Source organism: Oxyura jamaicensis, chromosome 8 (assembly GCF_011077185.1).
Source record: "Oxyura jamaicensis isolate SHBP4307 breed ruddy duck chromosome 8, BPBGC_Ojam_1.0, whole genome shotgun sequence".
NCBI lineage: Eukaryota > Metazoa > Chordata > Aves > Anseriformes > Anatidae > Oxyura > Oxyura jamaicensis.
Window position 1 is genome coordinate 6,936,874 of NC_048900.1, and position 12,943 is coordinate 6,949,816.

At 33.8% G+C, this 12,943-nt stretch overlaps 1 protein-coding gene across 2 annotated transcripts in view; it reads left to right on the plus strand.

Annotated features, from left to right (window-relative positions):
• DENND1B (DENN domain containing 1B) overlaps nt 1-12,943 on the plus strand; it is a 161,217-nt gene that overhangs the window by 119,026 nt on the left and 29,248 nt on the right. For both annotated transcript variants that reach the window (XM_035333579.1, XM_035333580.1), the window contains 2 exons: nt 4,068-4,169; nt 10,193-10,283. In XM_035333579.1, coding sequence (XP_035189470.1) covers nt 4,068-4,169; nt 10,193-10,283 — 193 coding nt within the window. The remainder of the gene's footprint in view (nt 1-4,067; nt 4,170-10,192; nt 10,284-12,943) is intronic.

Sequence of the window (12,943 nt, forward strand, 5' to 3'; positions counted from 1 at the left end):
AGAAATGTGCAAATTTTGGAGTAATTTGTTTGCAATTTTAAATGGGACCTTTCTAAGTAGAATGAGTATTTAAGTCATACTCTGTTATTCCCTGGACGTTTATCTTTGTATTTCAGGCCAACAGCTGAAATTTCATCTTTTTACTTCCTTGCTTTCAAACAGAGGAATTTCCATGTAAAAATAAGAATATTAGTGTAAATAAGTCATGGTGATTAAAGCTTTTTTTTTGATAAATGATGCAATACAAAGGAAGTTATACCTACCTTATGCTCTTTTTTTGTAATAAGCAAGAACTACCATATGAAACTGTACTAATTATAGCAATAGTACAAATAGTTAATGCAAGTCATTTCATGCTAGAAAGATATGAATATTTTCTGAAATAATTAAAATGTGCACTCTCCTTTTTAAAGTTAAGCATACCTTCTAATCAAGATTACTTTTTCTTTTAAAAATACCGCACAGTTTTAGCTCTCTGTGTTCCTGTTCCATTGAGGTCCGCATAAATAGCTTGCTTAAACTGTGAATGTAGCTTAGAGTGAAAAATGCCTGCTGCGTGTGGCAAGCTATGAAAGGGGAGGAAAATTCTATAGCAACTGTTGTTAAAAGGACGGATATCTTGTTTGGGCATGGATTGTTTGGTCTGAGTATTAGCTATCTACTTTTCAGTATAGAGTCCCTACTGGGTTTTGATCGAACTTGTTTTGAAAGTACATTGTAGATCAATACAGAAAGGGCCATTTGATGGTGTAGTAGTTAAATATCAGTGGAGGATTCCTCCAAAACTCAGTGTTTCTAAAGGTATCCAGCTGTATTTGCAGAAACAAGAATGTTACAAGCTTTATGTCCTAAACCTATTTTTGTGTATTTGAATAAATATTTTCATTTTAAAATAACACTTCAAAATCCCTAATGTTTACAGTAATAATCTTGAAGATTTGTTAAAGTTTTACTTGGAAAGCAATTTTGTTGCTTAGAGTATGGAGCAAATTAAAGAGAGAGAAGTTATCCGTGTTATTTAATGGAATTTCAGTAGTTACAGCAGATACCCAGAAAACAGTCTGGAATTTCTACAGGTTTCGATGTTTTTTCTTATTTTCATGTGCTGAATAGGTGGAAGCTTTTAAGCTCATTCAATTTTTTAAAGCTAACTTTCTATCAGTAGGTTAAAATAACACGGATGGCTTTGGGACGTGAACCCTTTATATATCTCAATATATTTTCAGTTACAGAATAGCTTTGGTTATTCTGTTTCTGAACTTTACTGATAAGGCAACAGATGTACTGATGCATATGTACTTATTAAATATCTTAAGCACCCAGTAATAAAGAAAAGTATTTGGGAAAATAATACAGCCATGCACTAAAAATGTGTGTTGAACTACCATTTCCTGGCATTCTGCTACATGGCTCAGGCAGGAGAGGTGCCATCAAGTAGAACTGATTGTGCTTTCTTCCTAGGCTGTTGTGAAAGGGAGAGCAATAGTCTGTTTGCTCTTTTACTGGGAGATAACCTCTTCTGTCTTTCATCTTTCCCTAGACATTTGGGAAAGTGGCAGTGGAGACTTTGCTTGCTTTTTATTATTCTAAGGAGTGTATCTTGATAATGATACTATTTTTACTCTTTGGTCCTAAATTTAAAGTTTCATAATAGTGTGTTGTGAACCATCATCTAGTCGGTTTTGCACTCCCACATAGCCTCTGTATTTTCAGAAATTGTTTGTTGTGTAAAGAAATATGTAAATATGGATTTTTTTTTTTCATTTGCTGTCTTGAAATTTTTTGGAAGAACAACTGAACTGAGAAGAGAGTCTGCCCTCAGGAACACCACATCTTGTACCACCATATTTCACTGGAGACTGTTTCATTTGTTTTGATGCACTTTGAATTTGCTAAGTAGCTTGAGGTCATCTTCTTAAGACAAGAGGCCTTAGGAGCTCAAGATCAGCTAATGCAAAGTGGGTCAGGAAGGCAGTGCTATTTAAAGTACCACAAACATTTCAAGCTCTTTGGCAGATGCAGCATGTCCTGCATGTGTACAGTGTTCACCAGTTATCTCTGGATAAGCAGTAAGTGGAAAAACTTGTGTGCTTGTCCCAGAGACTTGATCCATATACTGTATTGAGATGGTTTTGCATGTCACAGCATTCCAGCAACCCTGCAAAAGGGGAAGGATTGTGTTACGTAAATGCATAGCTTTTAACTCTTCCTTGGAGAATTATTTTCTAAAACCAGGGATTCCATGAAGAAGTCAGACCATAAAACTTAAAAACAAGTTAAGCAGGAACTTAGGTGCTTTGCTGAGTAGGATTAGACTTCTATTTTCTTTTTAGGTACTTTGAATTTAGTATTGTGGTAAGATAGCTGAAATCAAATTTTTGATACATGGAGATGCCCATGAAAAATTAGAAAGAGTAAAGCTTTTGATGATATCAGAATAGGATTTTAAAATGACATGACAGTGGTTTTGCTTTGACATTTCATTGGATCTTACTTGAACCAATTAAAAACACAATGCAAGGTGTAAAAAGCAGTGGAAAGTGATTTAGAGCTATCCCACCAAACTCACATAGGTCACATGCAGAAAATACTTAGTGAATTTCTAGAAGCATGGAAAGGCACAGTAAGCCAGAAAGACAGGAGAACGCATGATGTAGCATGTGCAGTTAAAGTTAACCAGGGGATAGAGTGGAAAGCAATGGTGGTCAATGGGCACGAATAAATTTGTCTTCAAAGTGGCTACCAGTTGGAGTCCAACAGGACTCCTGTTTTATTAGCATGAAGAGCAATATAGGAGGTGTCTTTGATCTTTCTTTTGAGTGGCTGAGGTGTCTTACTCAGTTGTGGGTGTTTAGTTTTTGGGTAGTAAAATATCCTAGAGATAGATTTAGATGTGGAATTTAGTTGGATTACATTTTTCCGTCTTAAAGACCTTTGGTAATTGTTTCTAACCTGATGACTCTGTTTTGTATACTTGGATGGGAGGCCTTCTGGCTTTATAATGGAATCAGTTCATGTCTGTCATGAACTACACAAACTTTTTAATGTACGTATTATTTATTCAGTTAAATCTAAAAGCTTCAAATATTTATCACAAAGTAATGACAGGAATAACAATTTGAGAGAATGCCCATCAGTAATTTCCAGTGGTCTGTGCATGCTGAATACAACAAATTATAAAAGAAACTAATGGATAACATAGAATCCAATGTGATGATTTATAAATCTTTATTTTTTTTAAATGAGTGTTTTTTTCAGTAGTAAGATTTTCAACAAAGACTTAATTTTCAATTGTTTCATCTTGTTCATTTTTTTGTTCATTGTTCATCTTGTTTCCTTTTTGCATCATCCAAATGTTTTGATGTGGGTTTTTGATAAACTATAAGCTGTGTGCTTTTGCCATGTTGGGCAAATATATTATTGTAATAAATGTTAATCTGATCTGTTCAGACTTTCTCCATAGCAATGTTCCAAAAAGTTTGTAGTTTTTGGTATTGTGGAAAAAATATGTCAAAATATATGTTTATTTCAATAATTTCTTGTTAAATCAGTAGCGTATTTGTCAATATTCTCAGGTTGTGGTAGAATTCAAAAATAATTTGACAGATTCCTGTTTTTGATTGAATTAGATTTTTTTTTTAGTATTGATTATTTTGTGTGCCACTGAATGAGAGTAATGCATATTGAATTATTTGAAGTAGAGGACCTGCTATCCCTTAAACTTTGAACCACTTCCTTAATGTTTAATGAAGAGTGCTATAAAGGTAACATGAACCATGTGTAAACCACTTACTTTTTCCTTGCGAAGTGTTTTTTGTAGACTGACATTAAAGCTTCATAAACCAGAGGTTCAACAGCAGCATGTATTTTGAGAACTATTTAAAATGTATGAAAATTTTGTTGTTATTGTCCGTGTTTATATTTGATGCATGTTTATCAAGATTGCTCGAAAGGGATTTTTTTGTATGTATTTGCTACTGATAAATTTATAATGGAGAATGTTAAATAAATTAACATTTTTATATACTGTAGTTACTAACTAACTTTTTCCATTTGAATTGTTTTAGGGAGAGCCTATAACTTTCTGTGAGAATAGTTTTGTGAAGCATCGTTCCAGTACTACTAAACAGTTCCTGGAAACTGCTGTTAATCTTCAACTGTTTAAACAGGTATGAGAGGGTGAATGACCTATATTTAATTAGTTTCTTTTGAAACATATCCATATTTAAATATGTTTTCCTTTCTGTCAGTTTATGAAACTCTGAGATAAAATATAAGTATCTGTGTACAGCCAGTCATCTGTCTGTTATTCTATTTTTAAAACTTCAGTGATAATGAAAAAGAGTTGGGAAAAAAAAATAAAAGAAAAGAAAAAATAACTCCAGGGTGCAGAGCCAGTGCAACATCTCTGCAGTGCCAGTCAGCAACTCATCTAAACAAGAAAAATCATGGATCTCCCAGCTTGATGGGGGAACTTCATTTTCATCTCTCTTGGATCATGACCAAAAAACCTAAACAACACAGTGCTTGCTTAAATTGGACTTCAGTGGCGTTTTATTTAAAAACTGGATTCATACTGTAATAGTAGTTTTCATTGCTAGGACTTTTTAAGTATGCACACAGAGAATGTTACAAACCTGAGCCACAGGGGCAGCCTGAAGAATATTCTAGCTAATCTGTTAATATAGATTTTGAACTAACAGAGAACAAGTTGTTGAATGCCTTGCACAGCTCAGTAATAGTCTTATCACAGTCTTTGAAATTGTTTTCTTTAATTTTATTCTGTAAATCTTTTTCATCCTTTTCATTACATGACCTCATTGCATCAAAAAGGTATTAAGAAACCTATTATTAGGTTTGTGAAAAATTGAGGGAAAGCTGAAAGACTCAAAGTAGTTATTTACGTGCAAGTATCTGCAATGACTGAGGCATGGGAGTTTGTGCTTAAGTAATCTGGTGGACTTCTTTGAAGAAGATATACTACCATAATAGATAAGGGAAATTCATAGTATATAGAATCTTCTAATTTTCAAAAAACATTTGGTGTTAATCAGAGGCTGATGTCTAAAGTAAAGATTTATGTTAGGATAATACTTTGTAGAAGTCCTGTGAAAATGCTTTTTCTACTTGTTTAAAAGTTAAAGAAATACAGATCATAGAAGTGGGCTCCTTTACATTTACCGTGAAAAATCTGAAACTTTTTCTAATATCTAGTACATATGACTGAAATGAGAAGTAGTAGTAAACTGTGTTTACACTTTGCATATCTTAGGACTGCAAGCTAGCATGAAACTTGCTTAACAGAAAGCTGCTTACAAGGGAAGTTTGCAAATCATTGTCAAACTACTGTAGCACTATCTTCAGCTGTAACAAAGAGGTTTAACTCCACTGAAATAAATGGACTTGTCAGTATGGCTCTGAACTTACCCATTACATTTTAGTGTGTTCAATTAAAAAGAATCAGTTTATAGTTTGGTTACAGCTTGTTTTTAATTTTATTCCCACTAAAGGAAATAATATATTACAGAGGATTAGGAAATACTAACAATTTTGATGATGTGGTGGTTTGGTAGTAAACATTTTTCATTTCTCTAGTTTGTTGTGAAATGTTACTCCTACTTCTTCAGCTAATGCTCAGCCCAGCTGCATCTTTTCCAGCTCTTCCCAGTGACAAACGAGCTGTTTTCAAGGTTTTGTTCAACAGAATAAACTGTATTTTATTCTGTTCTTGAAAATGAGTAATTGTTTCGCTAGGAAATACTTCTTAGAAGCAGAAAATTGGTATTTTAAATACACTTTTATGCCATTTTATAATTTTTTTTTCCTCTGTCCTCTTTTTTACTTTGTAGGTTTTTCATCTCCCCTCCCCAATTTTCACACACCCTCCACCTCCCCACCTTAAAACTTGTTGGTGCTTCTTATTTAACCACTCTTTTTTCATTTTGGATGTTGGGAGTATCTATTCACCAAAATACTAGGAAATCACTGTGAGAATAAACTGTGGAATTACTGGAATTACTTTGTGTGTTCTTCCCATTCAGGTTATTTTCACCTTCAACATCATCCGTTTTTACCTTCTACTATTATTTTGATGCGCTTTCTATCAAGGATGTCCATACGTTAGCACATACCAGTCTTTTGTATGAAAATCATTAACTGACCTGTAAATAGGATCAGTCCAACACTTGTCCTTAAATACTGATGCTTCCAGTCTGATGCTTTCCTTTTATTATAAGCTGTTATCTTCTTTTTGAGAAAGTCTTCATCTGACTTAAAGTTCAGGTACTGTTCAAGTATTTAGCTTTTAATTGATCTTAACTAATATTTTAGGGTAGAGGCACAAAGCTTTTCTTTCATACAGATAACGTGCATTTCCTTTATCTAGAAAATTAATTGTCAAAGAATCTGTGAGAACCTGTGTTTTGATAACCGATGTGGTATATCATTCCATTTTCCCATTTACCATTTTTCCACTTCCAAATCTGTTTGAAAGCCTAATCAAACTGTTAAGAGCAAACTGACAAACCAGCACTTATCACAATCTGTTTTTTAAGTAATGGTACTGTTGCTTCTACTGCGCTTCTTTTACCTTAATAGATTTATTAATATTTTTTGTCTTGGTTGGTATCTTTATAATCATATGACAGAGGTGTGTTATTTTTTAACTTGAGTTTTATTTCTAAGTTGTTAAAGTGTCCAGTTCTGTGTCTCATTCTCATTAGCCCTTTTATATTTGTTTCCTTTTCCAGCATCATAGTTTTTACTGAATTGCAGCAGAGTATTTTGGCAGGGGAGCATGCCTAGCCTCTTCTATGAAGCTTAAATGAGATCTTTTTCTCAAACCATTCTCTGACTCATAATTTACAGAGATGTCTTTTAAATGATGTCGATGCGTTTGCATTGTTGGAAGCTGAAAAGGACTGTTTCATTGCTCTGAAACTGAACACACCAAAGTGTTTATACAAAACATACATATGCCAGGAATCCAGAGAAGTCATTTATAATAAATACCCTGATATGAATCAAAACTATAGGGACATCTGAATTTCTTTTTTATCCTATTTTCCTGGTCGTTTTTTAAGCTGTCTTCTGCCCTAGAAAGATTTCATTAAAAATAATAGTAATTTCAATAATTCATTTAATTTCATTAAAATAATAATAATAATAAAACTCTATTTTTTCATATAAATAACTATTTTTTGTAGAATAAATATTCTTAGTTCCTGATTTAACATTCTGTATACTTATATCTTCTCCCTCCACCCACCGTCTTTGGTACTTACACTAGTACGTATGCTGTACATTTATTATCTGATTCTGAGCTTTAGGAAGGCTTCGCTTTAATTAGGGAAACATTGATGGTAGATGATCTTTATATCAAACTTCAAATATAAGCAATTAATATCAGCATCCCACGTGTCAAATACTTATTTTGAATGTCCAGGGATAATATTAGTTAATTCTTAGAAATACAGTGAAAACTGATGTTAAACTATTTCATTAAACAATATAATTGTATTAATAAAATAATCCGCAACAGTTTTTGGCACTTGTTTCTAAGATGCCAGGGAATGCTATCTAGAAAAATAAATAATGATTACATGATTAGGACGTGAAGAATCAGAAGCCTTTGCAAATTATTAACACTAGTAATTTCAATTTTCATTTGCAAGCTTCATGAGAGAGCTCTCTTTTTCCGAATGTGTTGAGCTGCTATTGTGTGGAAAGTAAGATGTTTTCATTGCTTCTGCCAAATTCTTGTCCTTAATAACTGGTGAATTTACTTGCAACTTTTACTGTTGCCTACATAAAGGATTGAGTTTAGCTCACAAAACATCATCTCTCTTCCATCGCTCCCGCTTTTTAGCAGCTATGCAACAAGATGTTCTTAATTGGATATGGTCTAGATTTTATTTTCAGAATTCAAAATTATTTAAGTAAGGTGGTTCTGTCTGTAGTCAGCTAGAAACCAAGAGTAGCATGGAGTTACTATTTTTTCACTAAAGTGGTAGTTAAGCAGGGGGTCTCTGGATCTAAAAATAAGAGAATGAATTACTTGAACTAACAGGCCCTGATTTTCCAGGGATGTATGGCTTTGAAAAATAGGAAGAGAAAGCCATACAGTGTATGTATGACTTCAAGTGCTGTTGTTCATTTCATGTAGTGATTAAAATGAAACTCATAACTGTAATTTGCTGAAAAGTAATAATTACTGATACAGCTAGTAGCACTATCGCTTTCTTTAAATAATTCAAGTATATTTTTGGTAGCAGATCTGTTTGCCAGTATTTACATTAAATACTCAATTGGATTAATCCTCTAAAAACCAAAATTCAGTCAGTATCTCAGCCTGCTGTTGATAGAATTTTACCAAATGTTGAGTATCCATAAATCTTATGTTAGTTTATAGTATGGAATGAATTCATAACATTCCCAAAGAGGTAACACCTTTCTGTTCCAAGGCTTTCTCTCCTTCTTTTCTCTTCTTCTTTTCTCTCTTTCCCTCAGCAGTAGCTAGAGATGCTCTTATCTCTCTTCTTACTGTGAAATAATCCAGTGATCCTGTAGTGTATGACCATGAACCCAGCATATTTGGAAAAAAGCCAACTTGGAGGAAAATGAAGAGGAAAAAAAAAAAGGAATTTAGACAAGAAAGAGAAAAGACTGGTTATCTTTGTGCTTGCCTTATTATTGCTGCTGGAATTTTTGTATTCCTAGAATGTAATTTGTTTCATGTCACTAGTCTGCTCATTGACAAGCATCAGATTGTCACTGACATTGTTTGGATAATCTGTAGTAATATATGACATAACCAAATAATTAATTTTGGTCAGTTCCTATGTACTGTTTAGTACCAGTGAATAACTCATATTTCTTGCTACAAGATGAACTGTGTATAATTGGAAAAGTCCTTTCTCACTTATCTCTCAGACTTGAGTTAGCCTTTTCAAAATAAAAAAGGAGAGATTGCTTCTTGAAAGGATTTTAAACCTTAACAAATATGCTTGTAATTCTTTGAACCCTGTTAATTCTTGAAAAGAATGTTTGCATTTCTTCTGAGAGGTTTAATCATTAGTTATCTTATTTTGACTCTCTCTGGCATATCTGAATAATTTCAGTCTTCATATACGCACATGATGTGGATGTAAATCCACATACTCATGCAGTTGCAACCTGTGCATAAGCATGACTATTGCAATATGCACCTGTAGATGCAACTAAATCACTGTTACTGGTTAAAAAAAGGCAAACAGTTGTGTTAGAACTTAAAAAATACAATAGAGGAAACCCTGAACTGTGCTCAGTTGGGTGGAGAGAATCTTAGGTGTCTGCCTTGGCATCATGCCTCACTTTGTTTTGACATTTCGTGTGTCATGCTCCCATACACAGGAGTGAAAGGTCCTTCAAGTTAGCTTACAGGCTGGCAATCAAAATCAAGGCGCTGCTACCACCATTTCTGAAACCAAGCCACAGCAATCCTCTGGTGTTTCAGTATAGACTATTTTGCTCCAATTTCCCCTCACTTAACTGTCCTTATAGGGTCACTTCTAATGTAAAACATATATATTGAACTTTTAATGGGAATTGATTAGACATCGTAGCCTATTGTGTCTTTGAACCGCACGGGGTGAAATATTTCTAGCTGTTCTGGAACTGTTCTGTGCACTTCAACAAGTTTTACTTTGGACCCATTGATGTGTACACAGAAAAGGAGGTCTGTTTATAGCTTTCTGTTTATGATAAGGAGTAACCTTAGGATCAAGGATTTCTCAGCTGTTTTTTATTGATTATGATTATGCAGAGCTAGCATTTGTAAGGAAATAAAATATTTTTATGCAATGAGAAAAGCAAAAAAAACTTGAAAGCCATCAAAAGTACTTCTGAACAAACTGGTTTGAAAGTTTCTTGGCTATAAAATGTTACAAATTCATTAGTAAATTTTGCACAATACATATAATTTACTCAATATGCATAAAAAGTGCAGAAACTCTGAAAGGAAGTGCCAGTAATATTTTTGTCTGATATTCAGATATTTCTGATGCTTGTAGCTGCAAAATCCATCTAAAAGCAATATATTACCCTGAAGCCATATGTTGTCTTGAACATACAAACATCCATTGTAACATATACACTTAAACTTAAAATGCTCTAAAGAAATAGAAGGGCCAACAAACTGTGACTTTTTTTGCAGTTTATTGATGGTCGACTATCAAAATTAAATGCAGGAAGGGGATTCTCCGATGTTTTTGAAGAAGAAATCACAGCAGGAGGCTTTTGTGGAGGTACAGTTCTGATTTGCGTGTACTCATTGATTCTTTTTCTCCGAGAGCTGTTCAACATGTTGATGTCCTTATGATATCCTATAAATTTTAGAAGTCATCTTTTTACTGTTTCAGTGTTTCCACTCATTTTTGGAAAGGTTTTAGCCTTTAACAAATCACTGCTGGGACACGTATAAGTATGAATAGTTACGTCAGTATATTAAATGAATATATGTTGTTTTAATCCAGTAAAATAATATTTCGATTTCAAGAAGTGATGAAATGTCACTATGTTAATTGTATGTTATCTGCATGTTTATAATGCTTGATAAATTCTATGCAAAATATTTAAAATCTTGAGATTTGTGCTGCTGATTTTTTTTCTAGATAGTTAACATTTTCAAAAACACTCCTTTTTTTTTTTTTTTACATCTAATTATTTCTGCAGTGCAGAAAATAGTGATCTCCTGACTGTGTAGATGAATACTAACTCTAGCAAGTATGTTACTCATAAATAAATAAATAAATTGAACATTTGTCTATCATCTGAGGAGGAGCATTGAAAAATATACCCTCTATGTTAAAAAGAAAAATAAAGTGGTATTCCTTGTGCTGTTTCCCTCAGTTGTATTCACTGACAGTTGCTTTAACACTTCTTACACTAGTTAGCTTCAAAGTTAACCCGTATAGAAGAGTGTGTACTGAATCCATTTCTGATTATTACAGCATTATTGAATAGTTTCCTGTTAAATATTTATATGCTCTATCTGCTAAATTGCTTTTTAATGTACCATATTTGCTATCGAAGTGTTAGATCACAACATGGATGACAAAGCACAAGTACTATTTTATGGTCAATCTTGAAAGTAGAGTAAAAGTGTCCTTAATAAATGGGGGTTCTGTGATTTGAACAAATCCACCAAGTTGCACATGGCAGGTTTGGATGGACATCCTTCACAAGGCTGCCCTTATGTGGGCATATTCATAGGGGAGAGAACTTGCCCACACAGAAGAATCATGGAGTGGTACAGAGTCATCTTTACCTTCTGCAGAATACCTTTGTTATACTCAGAGTACCTCAGTCCTTCTGTTAAAGATTTTCAGTGCCTTCTCCTGCCCTCTGTGTCTTGTGCTATGATCTGGCACATAATGGCACGTAATTTTTTTTTTTTTTTTTCTTGATTAAAGTGCAGTTAAGTTAAACAGAGATTTGCTTCTTTACTGCCATTACGGTGTAACTTATGCTGCTCTGTAAACAGATTTTAGGCATTGAGCATCCATTACTCAGATAGGTGATGTCAGTATTTGGAGTCCGTTTGCTCACTGCAGTTAGGAGGTCAAGAGGCTGCAATAAAACTGCATTAGAACTGAGATAAAGTTTGCTTTTGGGCCATGTACTGGCAGCTTGTGAACCACATCTCACCTGGCCATGCTTGCAAGGGGGTGCTTGGCTTCAGGAGCCATTCTTGCTTAGATTGCACTGTGTGCTTACTTTTCAAGTCAGACAAGCTGTATATTGCCAGGTTGTGGACAATTGCTTAGAGCACATACTCAATATTTACATAACTGCCTTCTCATTATTGTTATGAAGTGCAGGGTTAACAATATGCATGCAATGGAAGGTGGTGTTTTGTGACACTAAGGAAGTAGAACTGTGATCTCTTTGCAGAGTGAAATCCCATCCACTTGATCAGGTCGTCCAAAGTTTAAAAAACAAAATAACATAGGTGGAACCTAGCATTTGGAAACTTCACACAAAGTTAGTGAGCTATAAGCTGTGAAATGAAGAAGTGAATGTATTCTACGGTATAGAGAGTATAATTTAAAAGGTACAAAATCAAATGGAAAATGTTTTTTAAGTAATATCTTTTTAAATTCACATTTTCCCACATATGCAATCATAACTAAACCAGTTTAGAAAATCAAACTGGAAATTGGAAAATAAAATGTTGATTCCATTTTATGAATCATTTTTTGTTTCAGTTAGCTGGTCGAGATTTATTTCCCTAAATGGTACTAGCGTCATTGCTAGGAGTACAAGAAAACAGTGAAAAAGCAAAAGCCTTTGAACCTCTGTTCTCATAATTGTTTATTTCAAGGAGTCTGCATTTTCTTGTCAGAAGTTTCAACTCTGGCTCAGGGTATGCAGTGTTAGCATTGCCTTTCTGTAAATGAATATATACTAATTTTTTGTTGTTGTTGTTTTGTTTTTGTTGACTTCTCTTAAGTCTCTACCCAAGTACTAGACAGTTAAAACTTGGTGATTTTCTGTGGTCTCTTGTACTGTCTCAAGTAATTGTTTAAGTCATGGGCCACAAAAGATACAGCTCAGATATGGACAGATTGACAGCATGGGCCAGATGATATGTGAATACTGAATAGAAAAAAAAAGGAAAGTAGATACAGTTAACGTTTTACAATAATTTCTCCTACACAAGGACATGGTGATGCCGTAATAATCCCTGGGCTTCTCTCTAGTTCTTTTTCCTTGGGATGGTACCATCTCCAGTCCATGCCATTGTCTTACTTGAAAGTTTACCCAGGGGGATCATTATGCTTGAACGAAGTTCATTTATATATTCTTTCCTTCATGCTGGTGTATGTGTATATATATATATATATACACATATATATACATATATATATTTATACATATATACATATATATACATATATATATA